Source organism: Nannospalax galili, unplaced genomic scaffold, assembly GCF_000622305.1.
Source record: "Nannospalax galili isolate Female #2095 unplaced genomic scaffold, S.galili_v1.0 scaffold269, whole genome shotgun sequence".
Lineage (NCBI taxonomy): Eukaryota > Metazoa > Chordata > Mammalia > Rodentia > Spalacidae > Nannospalax > Nannospalax galili.
Genome location: NW_008359530.1, coordinates 1,256,481 through 1,280,853, shown reverse-complemented (window position 1 = coordinate 1,280,853; position 24,373 = coordinate 1,256,481). Strand labels below are relative to the sequence as shown.

General features: G+C 44.3%; 1 protein-coding gene across 1 annotated transcript in view; it reads left to right on the top strand.

The window, feature by feature from the left end:
- Anxa4 (annexin A4) overlaps nt 1–24,373 on the top strand; it is a 102,434-nt gene that overhangs the window by 9,127 nt on the left and 68,934 nt on the right. The window contains exon 2 of the mRNA XM_008823263.3: nt 23,572–23,624. Within this exon, the coding sequence (XP_008821485.1) occupies nt 23,616–23,624 (9 nt within the window). The 5' untranslated portion in view covers nt 23,572–23,615. The remainder of the gene's footprint in view (nt 1–23,571; nt 23,625–24,373) is intronic.

Below are 24,373 nucleotides of genomic sequence, written 5' to 3'. Positions count from 1 at the left end.
CAGTGGTTAAGAGCACTGGCTGTTCTTGCAGAGGACCCAAGTTCAGTTCCCAACTTCTACCTGGTGGCTAACAACCATCCAAAACTCAGTTTCATGGGCTCTGACACCCTCTTCTGGCCTTTGTGGGCAGTGCATGCACATGGTTCACTTACATACATGCAGATGAGGCAGTCATACACCTAAAATAAAAATAAGTAAAACATTAAAATAATTTTATTTCAATGATACATAAAGATATAAACTTATACATACATAATAAGGGGTACCACATATTGAGAGAGAGAGAGAGAGAGAGAGAAAAAGAGAGAGAGAGAGAGAAAGAGAGAGAAAGAGAGTCTCCCTGTAGACCCAGCTGGACTGGAACTTACTATGTAGACCAGGCTGGCCTTAACCTCAGGGAGATCAGCCTACCTCTGCCTCTCAAGTACTGTGATTAAAGGTGTGAAAAATCACACCAGGCTCCCACATAACTTTTTACTTATTTATTTACGTATTTATTTATTTCTATTTATTGTGGCGTGAATGATGTGCAGGTGTGGAGGTCAGAGGACAACTTGTGAGAATGGGTTCTCTCCTTCCACCAGGTGGGTTCTTAGATTGAACTCAGTCAGGCAAGCACCTTTACCCACTGAGCCATCTTGCTGGTCCCACATAATGTTTTGATACATGTAGATATTATATAGTGCTTGAATCGGGTTAACATTATCTTCTCAAACGTGTATTGTTTCTTCATGGAAAAAAACTTCCAAAATCCTTTCTTTTAGCTTTTGTTGTACTATTTTTTGTTTGTTTGAGACAGGGTCTCATATAGCCCAGGCTAGCCTTATACCAGCTGTGTAAGGATGACCTTGAACTTCTGCTTTTCCTGCCTTCACTTCCCTAGTGCTGGGATTACAGGCATGTGATACCACTTCTGGTTATATTAATATGCAGTGCTGGACATTGAACTCAGCACTTTACCAGCTAAGCCACATCTTCAGGCCTCATCTAGCTTTCTGAAATGCCTGTATATTATTGATAGCTGCAGTCACCCTGTTATACAGTTGCATACCAGAACTTCCTGTTCCTGTCTAACTGTACCCCAGTACCCCTGTCTCCCCACTGCTCACACTGGCCGCTGGTAATCACCATTCCACTCTCAGATTCCATGGCATCACATGCTATGTTTAAATATTTTAATTTTAGGCTGGGCATGGTGGCGCACACTTTTGATCCCAGCACTCAGGAGGCAGAGACAGGCAAATCTCTGTGAGTTTGAAGCTAGTCTGGTCTGCATAGCAAGTTCCAGGCCAGCTGGGGCTACAGGGAGACCCTGTCTCAAAAAAAAATTCCAAAAAAATTTTTAAATTTTATTATTTTTAGTTTTGTGTGTGTGTGTGTGTGTGTGTGTGTGTGTGTGTGTGCGCGTGTGCGTGTGCACTTGAGTGCAGGTGCCTGTAGAGGCCAGAAGAGGGCATCAGATCCCCTGGAGCTGGAGTTACTGGTGGTTGTGAGCCATCCAATGTGGGTGCTGGGAACCCAATCCTAGTCTTCTGGAAGAGCATTATCTGCTCTTAACCACTAACCAACATCATGTTTTATGTTCCATATGAGTGAGGTAGTGTATTGTTTGTTTTTCTGTGTCTGTCTTATTTCACTTAACACAATGAACTCCAGTTCCATCCAAGTTGCTGTAAGCGACAGCGTTTTCATTCTTTTTATGACTGAATAATACTCCACTGTGTGCACTGTTTTCTTTATCCATTCATCATCAGCCAATGGGCACTTGGGTTGATGCCATTTCTTGACTACTGTGAATGAGGCAGCAATGAGCATGGAAGTGCCACACTCTGATTTTACTTCCAGTCGTGAGAGTTGCTGGTCATATTGCAGTTCTATTTTTAATTTCCTTTGGAACTTCATACTGTTTTCCATTGTGGCTGTATAATTTCCATTCCTATCAACAGTGTGCAAAATCCCAGTTTCCTGTTGTTGCAAGCACTGGTTTCTTAAGATGGTAGCTATCGATCCTGGGGCCAGGCATGTCTGTGGTTTTCATCTGCACTCCCCTGTTGACTAGTGATGCTGAGCCTTTCTTTCCCCTATGTACCTCCTGGCCATTTAAAAAATTATTTATTTTTAGTATTTTTGATTATGGGTATGTATGTATTATGCATGGACACATGCATATGTGGTATGCATGTACAGGTATGTGTGTATCTATGCATGGACACATGCACGTGAGTGCAGTGCCCTCAGAGGCCAGAAAAGGGTGTTGAATCTCCTGAAGCCAGAATTGTAGGTGGTTGTGAGTCACCTGATGTGGATGCTGGGAAGTGAACATAGGTCCTTTGGAAGAGCAGAAAGCTCTCTTAACCCCTGAGCTATCTCTCCAGTCCCCACCTGGTGGCCATTTTACGATCTTTCTTTAGGAAATGTCTTTTGATTGTGTAAATGTATTGAGGGTTTTTGCTATTTTGCTTGATTTTTGTGGTGCTGGATATTGAACTAAGGCTTCTCACATCCTCGTTGAGCATTGCCCCAACCTTTTTCAGTTCTGAGGTCCCACAGGATACTTATTTAGATGTCTCGAAGTCACCTGGATCTCACCTCAGGACGCACTAGTGGGAAAGCCTCAATCAGCCTGACTCTCCTACTCTCACTAGCAAAATTAGCACAAAATTCTGTCTGCTCTCCCTGTAATGTTTCTCAAACCTGCCCCTCGGTTCCTTCACTGTTATGTCCTCTCTAGGGCCCTTACTACACACCCAAGCCACCCTAGCTCATGCCTAACCTGGGTCAGGGTGACAATAATTAGAGAAAGCTGTTTGTTTATCACCGTCACCCTTCAGCCAATCCCAAATTTTCATACAGGTACTCCACTGCCCAGGGGTAAACGGAAGCTGCTTGGCCGACTGGCTTCTCTCTTCCTCTTCACTCCTCAATACACAAAAGCAGGTACTTGACTTAGCTCTCTGCTCTGCTGAGAGGCTTTGCATCTGCACAGAGTCAGTAGCCACTCATCCTTTAAAACAGATCCTCTAAAGTGTCCTACCACCTGCTCCAAAGACAGATTTAGTTAAGTGTCTCTTAGTTCCCAGTACTTGAGTGCTCGATAAAAGCTTCAAAGAGTAAACCAATGACATGAGACAAGAAAAAGAGACATGTTATTCTGCTAGATGTTTTCATTGTTGTTGTTTTTGAGACAGTGTCTCCCTGTAGCCCCAGCTGGCCTGGAACTTACTATGTAGACCAGGCTAGCCATGATCTCAGAGAGCTCCACCTACCTCTGCCTCTTAAGTGCTGGGATTAAAAACATGTACTACCACACCCAGCTCTGCCAAATATTAAAGGTGTTCAGTGTCTTAGTATTTCTCCTAAGTGGACTGTTTCCAGGATGAGCTCTTCCAGTGTTCTGAGCCCATGCTGTGTCTTCCTCTCCCATCCTCCATCCCTTCTTTTTTACTATCTTCACAAACAAGTCTTCTGAGGTTTAAAGATACCGTGCATGTGAACTATGGGGAACAAAGTCTGAGACACATACACCTGCATAGGTGACTACACTCATACACACACACATATACCACACACACACACACACACACACACACACACACATACACACACACACTAAAAAGAGGCTCCAGGCTGGGTGTGGTGGTACACGATGCCCACCACCTTGCAGTCCACCCAGTAAACCATTTAAATGAAAGTAAAAGGAGGCAAAAGCAGTTAATTTTAGTAATAAAGTCTAAAGTAGGGATGTAGCTCAATTTTTAAGTATGTGCTTAAGGTTTGCAGGGCCTGGGTTCAATTCCCAGCATTAAAAACAAAGCATGCCAGTTCTGCCTCTTTGTTTTTGGTGCCAGCACTGAAGCCTCTGACATCCATCCTCTCTACATGGGGAGCAAGCCTCCAAGAAGGCTGTGAGACCGGGAGATTCAGTCTCATTTACGAGTGAGACTCTTGGCAAGTTAACCAGGCTCCAGTGGATGGACCCACACCAAAGGACATTTAGGGACACAATTTGACTCTCTAGGCCTTAAAATAAGCAAACAAACCAATAAATAAAACAAAGTACATAAAATTGGGTAGGGGTAGTAAGGGCTTGCTGATAAGGAAGGGGATGCAAATACCATCAAAATGTATGAAAGTTGCAAAATTCAATAAAAAGCAAAAAAGCTTTTTTAATGTCCACATTTATTTTTAAAGCTAGAAAATAATTTAATTAAAATAACTAGCAAATTCAATTACAAATGAACACATTAAAATATTGCTCAGAGCCTAGAAAAAAATTGAAATGTATAAAGTGGTTAGTACCAAAGCCAGGCGTGGTGGCACACACCTTTAATCCCAGCACTGAGGAGGCAGAGGTAGGCCTATTTCTGTGAGTTCAAGGCCAGCCTGGTCTACATAGTGAGCTCCAAACTAGCTGGGGCTACAGGAGACCTCCATCTCAAATAAAAAACAAAGGTCCTATGTGAACATAAAGTTGTGTTTATGGAAAAATTAATTCATTTCAAAGCATAAATTTACTCAGAATGATACAGACTTTAGCATTTACTCTGTTGCTGTAGCTATGTATCAGTCATTCCATGAGAGGCATGAGGCCACCACATAGTGCAGTATAGGTAGAGAGATTGTCAAGCCCTGTAAGCAATGAGCTCCAGTGCCACCCTGCATGTCCCTGTGTGCCAACACCAACTCTACAGCAGGAGGGGCTGTTTTTTCCACAGTGGCTGCTCAAATTCCCAGTTTCTACCTGGTTTTTAAAAAGTATTCATTCATTCATTCATTCATTCATTCATTTTGAGACAGGGTCACATTGTGTAGCCCAAGCTAGCCTCAACCTTGCAATCCTCCTGCCTCAGTCACCTGAGTATTGGGAATGATTTTATAGCCATGCCTCACCACAACCAGCTCTGTCTGGTTTTCTCTTTATTCCTCTCTGATTCTTTTTCTAGCCCTATCTTGTTCTGAGAGAAAAAAAGTATGCATATATATGCATACATAGAGATAGATATATAGATATAGTATATATCATGTATATCTCAGCGTCCATTTCTGCCAAGATTCTTTGCCCTGAATACATCTGAATCTGTTCTGCCATCAAGGTTTCCATCCTAAAACCTCTTGGTGAGTTTAGGAGTGAGCAAGGAAAGTCATTGGTGGGTCTCCGAACCTCAGGGTGGAGTTTTCTGGAGGAATTCCCACATTGGGCAGAGCCAGACAGAGTGGTGTGACTCAACTCCTTATCTCCCTGCTCACTCTCTCCTCTCTCTTCCCTCCCTCCCTCCCTCCCTCCCTTCCCCTTCCATTTCCATCTTCTGTAAGTCACTACTTTTGGATCCTCTCAGCTTCCAACACTGCCTCATATCAGTCCTGTTCTGTCCAGCTATGTCACAAACCTTCCCTTTTCTTCCTGCTTGGATGAATATTTGAACAAGAAACTGGGGGTGGGGGTATGTGTGTGTGCTTCACCAGAAATAGCAAGTTCCATTTGTGAATCAGAAACTCAGTGTGGAAGTTTTAACAGTCTTGTTTTTGTGTTTTCCTGCCAAAGTCAACTTGAATTCTGGAAACATTTGGGAGCCCAGGCCTGCCCTGGCCCAGGGAGGGTGTGGCTGTTGGGAAGCTGTGCTCACACAGCTGGCTGGATCCGGGATCACTGGCAGCTCAAGTCTGGCCACATACTGACTCACTGCCTTTGTGTGTGTGTGTGTGTGTGTGTGTGTGTGTGTGTGTGTGTGTGTGTGTGAAGATGCACATGTGTGTGGGTTATGCATGTGGAGGCCAGAGAAGACACAGAAGGTACCTTCCTCAATGGCTCGCCACCTTTTTTTTGAGCCAGGGTCTCCCTGTAGCCCAGCTGGCTTGGAATTCGCGATACAGACTGTCCTCAAACTCACAGAAATCTGTTTCCCTCTGCCTCCTGAGTTCTTATTTTTTGAGACAGGATCTCTCACTGGACCTGGAGCTCACTGATTAAGTTAGGCTAGCTGGCCAGTGAGCTCCATTTACCCTCCCATCTCTGAGATTGCAGATTCACTGCCATGCCCTGCCTGCTTTTTTTTTTCTTTTTGACAGGGTCTCCCTAGTCCCAGATCTCTTGGAACTTACTATGTAGACCAGGCTGGCCTGGATCTCACAGAGATCTACCTGCCTTTGCCTCCCAAGTTCTGGGATTAAAGGCATATACTCACATACTGGCTTTGAAATTTATTTTTAGTGAATTTGAATTGTATATGGTGTGTTATTATTTAACACATTGACACTGTTCAATGCCTCAAAAATCTATAGCCTTATGGCCATCATCTCTCTATTTCCCACACTACGCTCTCCTGTAGCCACCATTGTCCTCCATCAAACACTCCATCCTCCTGCCACCACCTCCCAAAGGCTGGTGTCACCAAATTTGGTGTCACAGTCTATATCCCAAGAAACCAAATTCAGCCACCCATCCTTGATAAACCAATTAGAGCAGTCAAGTTAAGAAAAAAAGAGATTTGGGGCTAGAAATTGCTCAGTGGTTGAGTGTACTTGATGTTCTTCCAGAGGACCCTGGTTTGGTTCCCAGCACCCACTTCAGGCAGCTCACAGCCACCTGTAACTCCAGCTCTAAGGGATCTGATGCCCTCTTCTGGCTTCCATAGATGCCTACATTCACATGATGTATACTTCCACATACGCATTTATAAAAAATAAAATAAATCTTAAAAAAATAGAGAAAAAGAAGATTTATTCAATGTGACCACATTGGAAAGAGGGACAAAGAAGTCCAGTGTCCTTCCCCAGGCCCATCTTCAGGGTGCTGAAGTAAGATTAAAGTTTAAAGGGCTAGGTATACACACATTGCCGCAATCCTGTTCTAGGTGTGGTCTGGCCCACCAGTGACAGCATCATTGTGTCTATGAGTTGTAAACTTCTTTTGGAGAGAAGACTTTCAGGGAGGAGACTCCACTCTGCCTGCCCAGGCTTTCCTTCTCCCAACATACGATTGCTGGGGAAATTTCAATTTCTTGGGGCCTATTATTTTAATAATTTGATAGCTAAAGTGTCCCCTTAGAATATATTTACTTCTGAGCCAGGTGTGGTGGTATACATCTTTAATCCCAGCACTTGGGAGACTGAGGCAGGCAAATCTCTGTGAGACTGAGGCCAACCTGATCTACATAGTGAGTTCCAGACCAGCTGGGGCTACAGGGAGATCCTGTCTCAAAACAAACAACAGATAAAGAATTTATTCCCTTCAGCCAGGCTGGTCATGTTGATGGACAGTTATGTTGATTCTCTAGTGGGCTACAGTGAACTTTGGGGGTACGGACATCTGTTCAACATGCCCATTTCAAATTTTTTAGGTAAAGGGAAGAGATGGTTAGCGCATATGGCAATTCTGTTTTCAGTTCTAGTTAGTTTAGTTTTGTTATTTAGTGGTGGTGCTAGGGATGAAACCCAGGGCCTCAGACATGCAAGGTCAGTGAGTGGTCTGCCACTTGATGACACCACAGCCCTAGTTTTAACTTAAAATCATTTAAAAATTTTTTTATTTGTGTGGCAGGGCACATTCCACAGCGCATGTGGAAGTCAGAGGACAACCTTTGAGAGTCAGTTCTCTCCTTCCACCATTTGGACTTTGGGGTTTGAACTCAGGTCATCCGGCTTGGCTGTCTTGCCTGGTCTGAGTTCTTTGAGGAACTTCTATACAACCTCTCATGATAACCAAACTGATCTGCACCTACAGTGAACAGGTTTCCCTTTTCTTCATGCCTCTAGTTTCTTACTTGGATCTAGACTGTTCCATTCTCATCCTATTTCAGTAGGATTTTGTAAAGAAAGATGGAGTTATTTTAATCTGCCAGAGAGAGCATGCTAAAGTCAGGTTCTTACCTCTCTGATGAGGTGCCCTTGTTTTGACTCTAAAACTTATGATTGGCAAGATGAGAGGAGATACCAAGAGTACTAGTCAACCCTGGAATCTAGGTGTTGATGTTTGGTGACCTGTGGTTTGTGGACCATTAGAACAGACCAAATGAATGGTATGTGAGAATCTCTGCTAATGACCAGCCTGACAGAAGTGAATAAATTCTTTGTTGTTTGTTTTGAGACAGGGTCTCCCTGTAGCCCCAGCTGGTATGGAACTCACTATATAGATCGGGTTGACCTCAGTCTCTCAGAGATTTGCCTGTTTCAGTCTCCCAAGTGCTGGGATTAAAGATAATAGAACTTGGGACCAATGCCTGTGATTTCTGACCAGCCAGTTGGGGATCCTGTATGACATTTCCCACCTCCTAGAACAGTTTACTTATGGCATTTCTGAAGGAGGAATGTGGAACAAGTGACCTTCCATGTTTCCTTGAGGGCCTTTGATTCTAAATCATTCTGAGAATTGGGAATGAAACATGATATAACTGGGGCTGGCCTACCCGTGCTTGACAGTCTTTTAAAGTAACTCTTTCATTGAGGAGACACAATTTTACCCATGAAGCTATGGGAAAGCCATATGGGCTTTTGGACCCCACTGAGTCAAAGAGTAGGTGTTGTGCCAGGTGTGGTGGCACATGCCTTTAATCTCAGTGCCTGGGAGGCAGAGGCAGGCAGATCTCTATGAGTTCAAGGCCAGCCTGGCCTACACAGTGAGTTCCAGGCCATCTGGGGCTACAGGAGACTCTGTTTCTAAAAAAAGTCCAATAAAAGAGTAGGTATTGCTAAACAGAAGGGTAGGGCAGCAGGCTTCCCCCAAGAGGTGATCACCAGCCCACAGAGCTGAGGCCTTGACTTCAGGCTGTACACAGATATGTTATTTTATTGAGACATAATATTTATACCAGAAAACGCACAGATTTTAAGTGATTAGAGGGGGTTTTTTTGTTTTGTTTTGTGTTATTGTTTTTAGCTCACATTTTAAAAATTGTGTTAAGGAGTGCCAGGCCTGGTAGTACACCTTTAACCCTAGCACTCAGGAGGCAGAAGCAGGCAGACCTCTGTGATTTTGAGGCTAGCATGGTCTACATAACAAGTTCCAGGCCAGTCAGAGCTGAATAGTGAATCCCTATCTCAAAACAAACAACTATTGTGTTAAGGAAATGGGACAATATCTTAATGGGTAAAGCACTTATCCCACAAACATAAAGACCCAAGTTTGATCCCTAGAGCTCACATGAAGAAACTGGGCATGGTGGTGCATGCTTGCAATCTTAGCAATGGGAAGGCAGATAGGAAGATTCCTGGGGCTCACTGGCCGAACAGCCTAGCCTACTTGGCAAGGTCTAGTCCAGTGTGAAACCCTATCTCAAAAACCAGGTGGACAGTGCCTGAGGCAGAATGACACCTGAAGTTGATCTTTGGTCTCCACGCATGTACACACAGGCATGAATACCTTCACATACATACACGTACCCAAAGGAACATGCATGTACACATTCACATACATAAATTGTGGTAAAATACATATAAGATAAATTAACAGTCATTTTAGGTATATATTCCCATTACTTTCGCAACCATCACTACCATCATCACCACTACCCCAGGACTCCTTTCATCTTAGAAAACTGCACCCTGTACCTGGTGAGTTGTATGTAGATGATGCTAGACCATGGAGATGTGATGGGTAAAGGCTGTTTGTAGGGAATCATCTATGAATTCAGCTTGACCTGATGGTGGCCATCTTGCTTTTAACCACCATGTCTGCCCCTAGCAACCCTGGTTGGTCTTCAACCCTGCTTCCCACATGATTTCTGGGCATACTCCAAACAGATGAAACCATCAAAGTAGAGATTTACTATCAGATCCTGGCCCCAGGGATATGTGCCCTTTGATATTTATTCAAGATAAACCAGGTTTTATCTTGGATGAAGTCACTTTTGTCCTGATGTCTTTGTGATAAATTTTGGGAACTCACCTTGTCTTGGTGCTACCAAAGACCCCTCTTTTTTCAGTAAGTCCCCAGTAAGTTGCATGCTGGACAGTCAGACCTCTTTTGTTTGGTGTTCCTGTAGAGTAGAATTTGTTCTCATACGTGAGAACAAATAGTTAAAAAAAAAAGAATAGATAAAATTTGCCACATTAATAGGTTGTTCTAGAATAAATAGTAATAAAAAGAATAGATAAAATTTGACAGGTTGATAACATGTTTATCATTCTAAGAACATTACTTGATACGGCAACTTGATTACTCTTTGTAACAACACTGTAAAAGAATTATTCTTATTAATTTCATGTGACCAGTGAGGAAACTGAGGTAGGAGAGACTATACCTGGGCTCAAATTTCATAGCTAGGAAGGGTGTTTATTAAACTAAATGGTTCTTCTATAGAACTCCACCCACTTTATTTTGGAGCTGTGATTATTGAAGTTTCTGTTTTTCTGAATAACCATGATAAGAAATGATCAGCTAAGCAGGGCAGTTGACTTCACTACCCTTAGATCTGGACTTTTCATAGCAATTTCTCTTCAGGAGGATGGCATGGATTCTCCTGTCCCAGAGTGCCCACAAAAGGTCAGTACAGAGAGCCTCTGTGTTACTACTGGGCGTACTACCATCACCCACTGTAGACAGGGCTGCAAATTGGGGGGAGGGGGCACTGGGTGCTCTCTAAAGTCTTTTGTACCTTGACAGCCCAGCCCTGGCAGGAATGCACTCTCTGGGGACCGCCCCCCCATTTGCATGGCAGGAATGCACTCTCTGGGACCCCCCATTTCCATGGCAGGAATGCACTCTCCGAGACCCCCCATTTCCATGGCAGGAATGCACTCTCTGGGACCCCCCATTTGCATGGCAGGAATGCACTCTCCGGGACCCCCCATTTCCATGGCAGGAATGCACTCTCTGGGACCCCCCATTTCCATGGCAGGAACGCACTCTCCGGGACCCCCATTTCCGTGGCAGGAATGCACTCTCAGGGACCCCCAATTTCCGTGGCAGGAATGCACTCTCTGAACTCCCATTTCCATGGCAGGAATGCACTCTCCGGGACCCCCATTTCCATGGCAGGAATGCACTCTCTGGTACCCTCAATTTCCGTGGCAGGAATGCACTCTCTGGACTCCCATTTCCATGGCAGGAATGCACTCTCTGGGGACCCCCCATTTCCATGACAGGAATGCACTCTCTGGACCCCCATTTCCATGGCAGGAATGCACTCTCCGGGACCCCCCCATTTCCGTGGCAGGAACGCACTCTCTGGACCCCCATTTCCGTGGCAGGAACGCACTCTCCGGGCCCCCCATTTCCACCCCAGTTTCCTTTCTGCACTCCTAGCTCAGCCCTCACTTTCTCTGCCGTGGTCTGCTTGTCAGTTTGATCTGAAATAAGAAAAATCAACCCAAAGTGAATAAGTCAAGAGTTGTGTTTAAGCCTAGAGGGCTCTGCCTCATAGCATAAGCCACTGCCATGGGGGCTTGAAAAATCCTATTATACCATGCCTGCCTCCTCTGAGGTTTTGAATGGAAGCTCCTAATGTTTTCAGTCCATAGAGAAATCCAGAAGCTCTATTCCTGGCACTCCTCGCTTTCCCTGGTGTCTACTGGGCAGACTTCAGACTGCTGACATGAAGTCAAACAGCTGGTGGGCTCACTGTGTACAGTCCTCACAGATCTGGATTCAGTCTAAGCAGTGGCATCATTCCCCAGTCAGTCTCTGAAGCAGGCAACTTTCCTTGGTGTGTGCTGGGGACACACACACACACACACACACACACACACACACGTATCGCTATGTAGCCCAGCTGCCTCAAGCTTTCCATCCTCCAGTATTAGCTTCCCAAATGACAGGACCATGAGTGTGGCCACCAAGTCCAGCATTTTTGGATTGTGGTTGGCTCTGTCGCAACCCCTCACCACCTGCATACACAGAATGCCAGACCCTGTTCTGTTCTAAAGTGGGGACAGAATGTGCCTGTTGGATTCTTGTGGCCTCTCCACTGGAGATGGCATGCCTCTGCTCCAAGGGACATTACAATGAAGGTTGGGTGGCTGAGCCAGGGCAGGGCATGTGGCAGTTAGAATGTGCTTTTGGGTTTGAATGATACCCAGTGTTCTTTACCTTTTGATTGGCAACCAGGCTTCTGTCTGACAAAGCATGGACCAGTTTCAGTGGATTCATCTGAGAAAGGAGTATTTTTGTAGTTGTTTTAGATTTTGCATCTAGCATGTTAAAGATACAAAAAAACCCAAAACATTTAGTTTAGCAAGAAAAGTGACAGCCAGGCATGATGGTGCACACCATTAGCTCCAGTACCAGGAGGCAAAGGCAGGTGGATCTCTGTGAGAGTTCAAGGCCAGCCTGGTCTACATAGTGAGTTCCAGGCCGGCTGGGGCTACAAGGGAAAGCCTGTCTCAAAAAGATGGAAGAAAGAAAGGTAGAAAGAAGAAAGAAAGAAAGAAAGAAAGAAAGAAAGAAAGAAAAGAGAAAGAAAGGAAAAAGTGACAATTGTCATCCACCTTCAGACTTAATTGTGTGTGTGTGTGTGTGTGTGTGTGTGTGTGTGTGTGCATGCACATGCACATGTATTGATGTGGTGTGACATAGAGTGCATAGACCCTGAATGAAGGTGTTATCACTCTTGTACAAGTGACCTGGGGCTGTTATGGAAAATTTCTTTGGACAGCAAAGAGACAAAGCATTTGCCCAGGAGAGAGTTAGAAAATTCATTTATTCCTAACGTATGCATGAGGGTCCCAGAGCAACAAAGGTTTTTAGATTCTCTGGGGTCCTGAACCACAGATGAGGATTATATAGTCAACTTAATGTCATCATTTTATGGTTAGCTCCTGGGTCCTACGCTTCTTTACATGATGGGCCATGTCATCTCGGGAAATTCTTCCCTGAGTTCACTCAGCCAACATAGCCTACAAAGTAGATAACCTGGATGTGGGTCAGGACATCTGCTGCCTTTTGATCGATAGCTAGGCCAGGACCCAGTCAAATGGTCATTATAGTTTACAAAACAGGTGTCATTCACAGTTTAGATTTCTAACACGTTTGAGCTACACTTTTCTTGGACTGATTGGACCAGGTGCCTCATTAAACTATTTGGTGAACTTTCTATTGTTTTAGTTTTACATCTTTATCAACAATCAAACATAATAAGTAGAAAGCATCATAGAGCTTCAAGACTTTACAGAGTAACAAAACATCTCAGCACGTACATGCACACAACAAACGCACACACATGTGAGCAAGTACACACGCATTGAAAAACAGCTATTTAAGTTGTATGATTATAAATGATTTTTACTTCTTTAAACATTTCAGTATTTTTCAAATGTTTTGGCATTTTTCTTTTCTTTTTCTTTTTTTTCAGTCTTTTTGAGACAGGGTCTCCCTGTAGCCCCAGCTGGCCTGCAACTCCCTATGTAGACCAGGCTGATCTCGAATTCACAGAGATCCTCTTGCCTCTGCCTGGGATTAAAGGCATGTGTGCTGGGATTAAAGGCATGTGCCACCACGCCAGCTGGCACCTTTCACGTGTAAAAAAATACACAAAAATCTTGGTCTCAAGTCAACATATCTAGTCTATAAGACAATGTGGGTCAGAGGGTCTTCCATAGAAAATCAGGAAGAGTTACTCTGAGAAAGGGGGAGGTACGTGGTAAGAGCAGCTAGTTTTGTTGTTGTTATTTTTTGTCTTTTTTTTTTTTTTCAGAGCTGAGGACCGAACCCAGGGCCTTGTGCTTGCTAGGCAAGCACTCTACCACTGAGCTAAATCCCCAACCCCTATAGAATTTTTTAAAAATTATATTTAAGTGGGGAGTGGTGGCACATGCCTTTACTCTCAGCACTTGTAGGGGGGTGGGGGGCAAAGGCAGGTGGATCTTTGTGAGTTCCAGGCTAGCTGGGGCTAGAGGGAGACCCTGTATCAACAAGATGAAAAAAAAAAATTACACTTAAAAAATGTGTGTGGAGGCCAGACATTGACATTGGGTGTTTTCTTCAATTGCTCTCTACTTTATCTGTTGAGGCAGGGTCTCCTCTTGAACCTAGAGATTGCTAATTCTGGCTAATTTAGCTAGCCAGCTTGCCCTGGGAATCTGTCTCTGCCTCCCAAGTGTTGGGATCACAGGTGGACTACCACACCTTCAGGGTGGATTTTGTTTGTTTTGTTTTATTTTGTGTTGTTTTGAGACAGGGTCTCACTGTGTTGCCCTGGCTGAACTGGAACTCACTACATAGAGCAGACTAGCCTTGAACTCAAAAAAATCTGCCTGGCTCTCCCTCCCAGGTCCTGGAATTAAAGGCATGCACCACCATGCCTGGCCACCTGCAGGGCTTTTATGTCAGTTCTGAGGATCCAAAGTCTGGTCCTCACACTTGCATGGCAAGCCCTTTGTCCCTGAGCCATCTCCTCAGCCTAGTTTTCCTACTTGTTATTTCAGTTTGTTCAAGTGACACCTTAGCATGGGGACTCGTTTAGGTCTGTCAGTACCTACTGCAGTACTCAGCCTGAACTGCTATCCTCCTACAAATGTTACTAAACACAGGTTTCCAAATTTATGTCATAGAACTTACACATTATGCCTTTGAGTAAAACTTTGGAAATGCCTCTGTCCTGACTCAAACCTGTCACTGCAACAAAACTTCCTTTGTGTCATGAAGGATCTAAATTCCAAGAAAAAAAGTAGACAGTTGCTCTTAGTTTCCTATTTTGCAGGCAGTTTTGAAAGCCTTCAACACTTGGGTGGGGCCCCCTCACACCTGCCTAGTCTGTAAACCAAAGTAAAATCCGTCCTTGGAATGTAAAATGAAACGGTGCTCCAGCCAGAATGAGTCACAGACAAACTCCTTCCCGATGAAGGCTCAAGTTGCGTGTCCTGGGATGTAGGTCAATGTTAGGAGTCTGAATGGAGGCCCCAAGGTTAAAATGGGGTTCAAAGGACAGCAGGAGTTTCCTGGGTGAATTCACTGCAGTGTAATATCCAGTAATCACAGAGAGATTGTGTTTGTCAGCACACCAAAAAGGGATTCAACCCTCAGGGGCTGTTACACATATGCACTCACAAATACAAAAAGTTGCACACACGTGCACACAGAAACACATATGCATGCACACAGAGCTAATGTATTGATTCAGTTATGAAGCAGATGGTAAAAGCCAGGTGTGGCAGGACACTTATAATCCTAGCACTTGGGAGGCTAGGACAGAGGGTCTTGAGTTCCAGGCCAGTCTGTGCATATGAGCTCTTGTCTCAAAAAGAAACATAGGAAAAAAAAAAAAAGGAAGGAAGGAAAGTAGGAATGAAGACTCTTTACTGTTATGCTGTAGTCCAAAGGTGGCTTACCAACCTTAGAATCAAGTCAAAAAGCATTAGATGGATAAGTTCATGTTCACAGTGGAAGCAAATCTAGTCTCTCGATCTCTGGATCCTCCCTTTCCTTGGGACAGGACTTTGATGAATCTCAAAGAAAACCTCTGCCAGTTTTGAGTGGAGCTTGCTCTGTTGTTGGACAGTTTCTCCTTGGAAATGTCACTACCCTCCAGCTAACATGCTTGGCCTTGGAGCAGCTCTTCCTCAGCAAGATGACTTTGCATATCTTTATTTTGATGGCTGATTTTACTAGTCTAATGCTCAGAGGGAATCTACTTTGCCTACTTCCCAGGAGGATGAAGTCCTGGGCTGCTTTTCTGACAGACAGCCCTTGTTCCCCACACCTCAGCCTGCAGCAGTGATGTGACAGTGTACTCCAGAGAGCTTTCGGTTCTGCACAATGCAGTGCTGCAGTGCACTAACAGGGACGCAGAATCAAGGATAGAGGGGGTCGTGCACACTCATCCTTCTGAATGTCAACCCGGAAAACAACAGAGGTGCATTCTCAGCATCCCAGTGTCTCCTTACGAATCCATTGTAGATTATTGCTGAGAATGTGTGAAATCTTACACAAAAAAGGTTGAACTTACTGACAACTTATTTTTCCTTTTTTTTAAAAAAAATATTTTTTTTATTATTTTTATTTTATGTATATGAGTGTATTGCCTGCATGTAGGTAAGTGCACCTGTGTTGTGCAATGCCCACGGAAGACAGAAGAGGCTGTTGGATCCTCTGGAACTGGAGTTACGGACAGTTGTTAGCTGCCATGTGAGTGCTGGGATTCGAACCCAGGTCTTCTGCAAGAGCAGTGTTCTTAACCGCTGAGTCATCTCTCCAGCCCCCTATTTTTCCTTTCTTAACTGCTGTTTGTATAAATTTCATATGTTTACCCCTGGCCCAGCTTTCTTTCAGCTATTCTAAAGCCCTCAACCTCTCTCTCTCTCTCTCTCTCTCTCTCTCTCTCTCTCTCTCTCTGACAGGGTCTCACTATGTAGCCCAGTCTGACCTCAAACAGAGCACTTCCTGCCTCAGCCTCCAGATGCTTGGATTACAGGTGTGTACCACCACATCTGGCTTAAAACTTTATCTTTAAAATTTCCCTACCCCTGGGCTGGAGAGATGGCTCAGTGGTTAAGAGCACTGACTGCTCTTGCAGAGGACACAGGTTCAGTTGCCACTGCCAGCACCTACATGGCAGCTAACAACCATGTGAAACTCCGGTTCCAGGGGCTCTGACATTTTCTTCTAACCTCCTTGGGCATTGCACTCATAAAATAAAATTAAAAACAAACAAACAAACAAAAAACCTTCCCTATCCCTTCCCTTTATATGTGTAGCATTTGGAGAAGGCTAGGTATTGACAGCTGCATCACACATAGTATGTGTAACTCTTAGGGTTTTTAGGCATTTCTAAAAAGATGTGTCACCTCTAGTTAGGCCCTTCATCTGAAAGAGTCCTGATGCTTTGGGGTAACTTGAGCCCCCTGGAATTGTGTATTTGCATTTTTCAGAGCAAAACTTGGTGTTTTATTATTATTATTATTATTATTATTATTATTATTATTTTGTATTTTTGAGACAGGGTCTCCCTGTAGCCCCAGCTGTCCTGGAACTCACTATGTAGACCAGGCTGGCCTTGAACTCACCCACCACCCCAGCTTGGCGTTCATTATTTTATTCTGTTTTTTAGAGCAGAATCAAGGATGTTGCTTTCTGTTTGGTTGGTTGGTTTTGGTTTTTTGAGACAGGGTCTTCCTGTAGCCCCAGCTGGCCTGGAACTTGCTACGTAGACCAGACTGGCTTCAGTCTCACAGAGATCCACCTGCCTCTGCATCCCCAAGTGCTACCACGCCCAGCTAGGATGAACTTTCTGAACTCACTTTATTGTCTATTTATATACTTATTTGTCACTAGTAAAATTTAAATAAATATACATCTATCTCTAAAGAATTGGACTTTAAATGCATGCTATCCTATCCATAGTTCAAAACAAACTGTCTGCCCAAAAGCTCTGTGCTCAAACATGACGGCATTCTCTATTTTGATAAAGTATTTCTAGTTCCCTGAGTGACAACTCTCAGGGTTTCCAGAAGGCTTGGCTCTAGCATTCTTACCTCTTCCTGGAATAAAGAGCAGTGAAGCAGTTCTTATTCTGGGTCCTGTTTGGGGGAGGTGGCCCCTCCCAGCATCCTCCCTTGTCATTTGTTTCTCAGCTAATTAGCAGCAACTGGGGTGAACTTCCATGGGATTCACCTTTTAGGAGGGAGGGTGTGGGGTGGGGCTCCCAGTGTAAGGCAAGAGGGAGGGTGGGAACAGGGCTCCTAGAGGGTGGCATGAGGCTCTGCTCATGGCTTTTTGGTTTTCCCTTATTACAAAAAAAATATTATGGGACTGGAGAGAAGGCTCAGCGGTTAAGAGCACTGGCTACTCTTGCAGAGGACCAAGGTTCAGTTCCCAGCACCCACATGGCCTCTAACAATCATGTGTAACTCCATTCAAAGGGATCCAACGCTCTCTTCTGGCCTTCATGAACATTATACGCAGGTGATTGCACTTACATACATGCAGGCAAAATACTTATTCACATAATAGAAGTAAATAATCCAAGAAAAGAAAAAAATATTTTTATTTACTACTTTTGTGTGTATGGAGTGTATGTGTGTGGGCACACACATCATGGAGCACATGTGGAGGTCAGAGGTCAACTTTCAGGAATCAGTTGTCTTCTTCCACCATGTGGATTCTGGGGATTGAATTCAGGTCAGCAGGTTTGGTAGCAAGTGCTTTCACTGAGCAATCTCGCCAGCCCTCACTCACCTTATTTTAAAATATCCTTCTAGAAGTAGTCAACCTGGAAGGCTAGAAAGATGACTCAGCAGTTAAGAGCACTGGCTACGCTTGCAGAGGACCCAAATTCAGTTCCCAGCACCCACATGGTGGCTACAATCATTTCTAACTCCAGTTCTAGGGGATTTAATGCCGTCTTTGGACCTCCATGAGCATTGCATGCATGTGGTACACTTACATACATGCAGGCAAAACACTCCTGCACATAAAATAAAAATAAGCTGGTATGGTGGCAAATAAATGCCTTTAATCCCAGCACTGGAGAGGCAGAGGCAGGTAGATCTTTGAATTCAAGGCCAGCCTGGTCTACATAGCAAGTTCCAGGCCAGCCAGGGCTACATTAGTGAGACCCTAGGTCTACTGTTGGTTTGAGACAGTGAGACCCTGTCTCAAAAACAAACAAACAAATAAATAAATATAAAATAAATAATAAAAATTTTTTAAATTAATATTTAACCTGGGTTGGAGATATAGCTCAGTTGGTAGAGTCCTTGCCTAGCATGCATAGAGCCCTATGTTCAATCCCCAGCACCTCATAAACTGGGGCTGATGGTACATACCTGTAATCCCAACACTTGAGAGGTGGAGGCAGGAAGATCAAGAGTTGAATATTGAGTTTGAGGCTAGCCTGGGCTAGAGACCCTGTCTCAAAAAAATATATGTAACAATAATAATGATAAAAGCATGCATATCTTGCTAAGAGCAGTGGCTCAGCTCTGTGCCTTTTACTATTCTCTAGTTAGTCACAGCATTTACTGTAACTTGGTAACAGGCACATTTGGAGGGTGGATAGACAAGTTATCATGGAGTTAGGCCCACCTGGCTTTCATGTGGGCCCTAGCAACTGCTTCATTTGGTATTGATATGGGAAGAGGACCCTTCTCAGTGTAATGAAGCCTTTCCCACAGTCCACCCGACTGGTGTTCCCCTGGGAAAATCTCCTGTGTGTGTTTCTCTAATTGAGTCTCTCTCTCTTTATGTATGTCTGTGTCTGTATCTGTCTGTCTGTCTCTCTCTCTCTTTCTCTCTGTGTCCATGTTCATGTGGAAGCCAGAAGACATCTTCTGGTATCATATCTCAGGTGCTATCCACCCATCTGTTTCTTTCTTTTTCTTTCTTTCTTTCTTTCTTTCTTTCTTTCTTTCTTTCTTTCTTTCTTTCTTTCTTTCTTTCGAGACAGGGTCTTGTGAAGTACTTCCAGCTGGCCTGGAACTCATTATATAGACCAGGCTAGCCTCGAACTCACAGAGATCTGTCTACCTCTGCTTCCTGAGTACCAGGATTAAAGGTATATGTCTCCATGCCCAGTCTCAGGAAAATTATGATTTTTAGGCCTAGGTTGCATGGAGAATGGACAGCTGTGTAGTAATGAAGCTGGGCAGAAGACTTTGATTCAATGGCAGTAACCTGAGGGAGAGAACCAGCAAGACCTCTGTTCAGATTCTTCTTGGACTTGGTAGCATTCTTTTCTCCTGAGTGTGGGGCAAGAGCCACCTGGAATGAGTGTCACATGATCTACTGTCAAGCCACGTCAGAGAATTTCTTTATGGCCAACTCCTGTGCAGAAATTCAGGGAGAGGTTAGCTCAATATTCCTGGGCCCTGGGAAGAGGTGTTTTAGTTTCTATGGCCCACGATGAAGTCTGGTTTCAGTGACTGACTGGGAGAGTCAAAGTGATTCAGGAGAAGGTCAGTGTGTCTGAGGCTATTTCTGAGGCATCCTTCAGTTCGAAGGACTCAGCATATCAAAACATCATACTGTGGGGTATTGTCATCTGAGTGCCAGCCATCAGATGGGGGGGGGCAGTTCCCACAGGAAGCAGTTCTTCAGTTCTCTCTGGGCACCAAATGGGCATCCTATACCTTGACTCGGTTCCAACCTATCTACCTGGAGCTGGTGTCATACTTCACTGTCCCACCACACTGCCTAAATGCCTGTTCCAAGCCAAGCCTGGGATGTACTTCTGGTTAATGTGGCCCTACTGGTGCCTGTGTTGATTGCTGGGTTGGCTTGCAGAAGTTAGGAGAAGAGTTTACTTACTGAATCTCAACTGTATTATAAAAGACGCAACTCAGGAACAGGCATGAGGGCAGATGTGGGGATAAAACCGGGAGCCCCCATGATCCCCTTCCTTTTGGGATTTATGGATGTTTTATTTTGATGAGTGGGCTCATGGGCCACAGTAGCTCTTTTCTACCTCAGGGTCTTTGTGTTAACTGTTCCTTATGCCTGAAAGAGACCTTGGCCAGAGCTTGCAGAGGCCACCTCCCCTTCATTAGGGCTTCATTCAGCTGAGCTGGAGCTGGAGCTCAGTTGGCAGAACACTTTCCCTGCATGCATGGTGCCCTGGGTTCTATCCTCAGCACCAGATAAACCAGTTGTAGAGGTGCAGGCCTGTAATCCCAGCACTCTGGAGGTAGAACCAGGAGCACAAATTCAAGGGCACCTATGGCTATGTATGGAGTTCAAGGTCAGCCTAAGGGCTTCCTTCACCTCAGAAGGCATTTCCTCAGAGGGCTTCTGGGTCACCCTATCTGGCCAGGTCCTTCCTGGTAACCTGATCATAACAGCCTCTATGTTAAGAGACAAAATTACAATAAACCTAGGTCAGCACTGGCTTTATTCAAGATCCTGGAATGAGGCAGCAGCCCAGATCAAAGATGGTCAGAATACCCATTCTGCTATGCAGGCACCAAGTTTTACTTAAAACCAGAAGAAATCAAGTGATGTACAGAAAAAGAAAGTGAGGTTCAAAAGACAGCCTCTTCTGTCTCATTAGAGGATGGGTGAGCAGTTTGTGATTGACTAATGTAGCAGGCCCCTGACTAAAAGACATCTATCTTACCATCCTACGTGACCTGGCCTAGTTATTTTCCAGTTTCCCTGAAATTGCCTACACCCTATAGGGACTAGGAATTCTTAGAAGCTGCCACCTGTCTGGCAGAGATGAGATAAGCTGTTGCCTAATGCTGTATGTGCTTCTGTCCATGCTTGCTTGCTTGCTCTGGGGGTTGGTAATAATTTTAAACTTTTACTGACTTATGCAAATATGTGCTTGAGTTTGAACCATGATGATTAGCCCCTTGTGAGAAATATCTATGTATAAAAAGTCCTTGCAGCTGGGCGTGGTGGCGCACACCTGTAGCCCCAGCACTTGGAAGGCAGAGGCAGAGGCAGGAGGATCTTTGTGAGTTCAAGGGCAGCCTGGTCTACATAGTGAGTTCCAGGACAGCTGGGGCTAAAGGAAGACCCTGTCTCAAAAAGACCAAAAAAAAAAAAAGTCCTTGCAGACTCCGTTTGGGGCTGCTCTCTGTATTCACTCCCAGAGTGCAGGGACAGCTCTGCTGTTAATAAAATCCTTCCTACTTCGTGGCTGAATTCTTGGCCGTTATCAGACTATAACAACTGAGATTCAGGGCTTGTTTCAAGAGTAGGTTATAGCCTGTTTCCACATCAACTTCAGTTACAGTTCACTATGTAGGCAAAAAACCTTTAAGCCAAACTTAAAATGTTAGAGGTAGCATTTAGATAAACTTATCATCACTCGTTTGAATTTCACACAAATTTTGTATCCATTCTCCTCCTCCCTTTCCTCTTCCTCTACTTCTTTCTGGCAATTGTTTGAAAATGGCTACAGAGGCAGAGTCAGACCATTGAGCTCATGTGCTTTGCTGATCCCTGCTGAATACCATTTTCCTGTTATATTTTTAATCTTACCAGTATCTGAAATTATCTTATGTATTTGTTCAGTGGTCTATTTTTTCCTGTCTTTCCTAGTTGGACATAAGCTCACTGAAGGCAGGTTCTTTGTTGAATCTACTGTGTTATCTGTAAAACAGAAACAGCACATGCTGTATAGAATGTGGAGGTTGGATGAAATCATTTATAATTCAAAAAATCACTGCATCTGATAAAATCTTGACTTAGATTATCTTTTATTTATTTGTGTGTGTGTGTGTGTGTGTGTGTGTGTGTGTGATGTATGTGTAGTATGTGTAGTGTTTGTGGAGGCCAGAAGAGGGTGTTAGAATGTGTAGTGTTTGTGGAGGCCAGAAGAGGGTGTTAGAACCCCTGGAGCTGGAGTGACGGGTCATTGTGAGCTGTCCAATGTGGGTGCTGGGAACCAAACCAGGGTCCTCTGGAAGAGCATCAAGTGGACTTAATCCATCCATCGAGACCTCTACTTTCATTTAGAAGATGCTATTATTTAGCTTTCTAGAAGACAGGCTGTTATTTCACTTTTTTGAGACAGGGGATCTCAAGCAGCCTAGGCTAACCTCAGACTTACTGTGTAGCTGAGAATGACCTTGAACTTCTCTGATCCTTCTGTCTCCACTTCCTAATTGCTGGGATTACAAGTGTGTGCCACCAAGTCTGGTTTTATCCTGTGCTGGGGATTGAACCCAGGGCTTCACACATGCTAGGCAAGCACTCTACCAACTGAATTATATCCCCAACCTTGTTTGTTTTTTGAGCCAGTGTCCTTGAGCTCACAATCCTCCTGCCTCAGCCTCCTGAATTCTGGGATTATGGGCATACCCGACTGATTCTGCATTTTTAATAAGCTCCCAGGTGCCCAAACTCCTGATTCTAGGATGAGTGTCAAAGTGCTATGTCCAAATGACTTAGTGGGATCAGGAGGCTGTAGGCTTATCCCTCATATGAAAACTCCATAGAAGACTTGCTAGCCCATGATGATATTTTTGCATTCTGTACATCTGGAAAAGGTGTATGATGATTCAAACTTTCTTGATTGAGGAGGTGCTAGAAACTGAGGACAAATTTAAGTATGTGAGGTAACAATGAGGGGAGAGCATCTAGTCCTCAGATGGTGCAAGAACAGCAGCAGGAGAGAAAGGAACAGAGTCTAATGCTGAGTGAGTCTGATTCTGACTTATACAGACACATACCTGCACACATGTGTTACATGCACATGATGCAAACACATGCATGTGCATACATTCATATACATACAGGCACATATGCACATATATGCACACGTGTACACAGGCAGGCATGTGTACATGTGCATACATACATCCACACATACTGTGTAGTCTAGGGTGTTGTACTTTCCTGATGCCAGTGGATCACCTCATCTCTCTCCTCTTCTGGTCCATGTAGCATACAGCTCAGAATCTCTGTCTGTGGTGAGAACCAGTAGCCCTGACAAAGCAGCTAGAGTCATTGCTGTAGTATGTGCCTCCAAACAGAGGGTAATTAGGAAGCATGCTGTTGGCACAATAAACTGTTCAAACAACGTCTCTTTAATGATTAGCCTAGTCCAGGAGCTCAGGCTGGTCCACAGGTGACCTTTTGATGAAATCAAAGTCATTTCCTCTTGGCTCAGTTTCATGCAAAGGACATGGTATCCTGACTAATGATGAACAAAGCTTCCCTCATTACAGTAATCTATCTCTCTTCTGCTTTTTTCAAAGGAGCTTCTTGCTGGGCGTCTGAACTCTGACCTTGACATACAGCCATGGCCATGGTAAGTGCCTTGCCCTACCTGGTGCCAGCCACAGGCAGGTACAGGATGTGTACTTAGGAAATGGTGGTTTAAACAAAGCTCTGTTTGCTAATCAGCTGGGAGGGACAACATGATAAGGCATTTCTTTTTTCATTTTTTTTTTAGCATCATTTAAATTTATTTCAAGGGTGGTGATTAACTTGATCCAGAAACCTAATTTACAGGTTCCTTTGTGTGTGTTTAACATCCTGAGACTATAGAAACAAGTAGTGCTTCTCTCCATAGAGCAGAACTGTCCATTGTAGAACAATTAAGCAAATAAGAAGGAAAGACATGTTCCAGGAGGGGACTACTTCCCTTCCTTTTCTTTTCTTTGTGGAGGTGGGGCACACATGCCACAGCACATGTGAAGCACACATTACACAGAAGACAGCTTTGTAGAATCCATTCTCTCCTTCTACCTTAACGTGGCTCACAGGATCAAACTCAGGTTGCCAAGTTGAAGGGCAAGAGCCTACACCCACTGAGCATCTCATGGCCTGAGAAGGGCACCTCTTAACAGTTCCTGCTCGGCACAGCCTCCTTCCTTCAGCTGTGATCAGAATCTTGGGACTCAGTGATCTTATCTTAGGACCAGGTCTGAGATGGAATCCCTTTGGGAGTTCTCTGAAGTTCAGCTGGGAGTGGGGAGCTGGGCTTCTGGGATGCCTCCACTTATCATCTGCTCTCCCCACCCAGAACAATGATAAAGTAGAATCATAGCCTGGAGA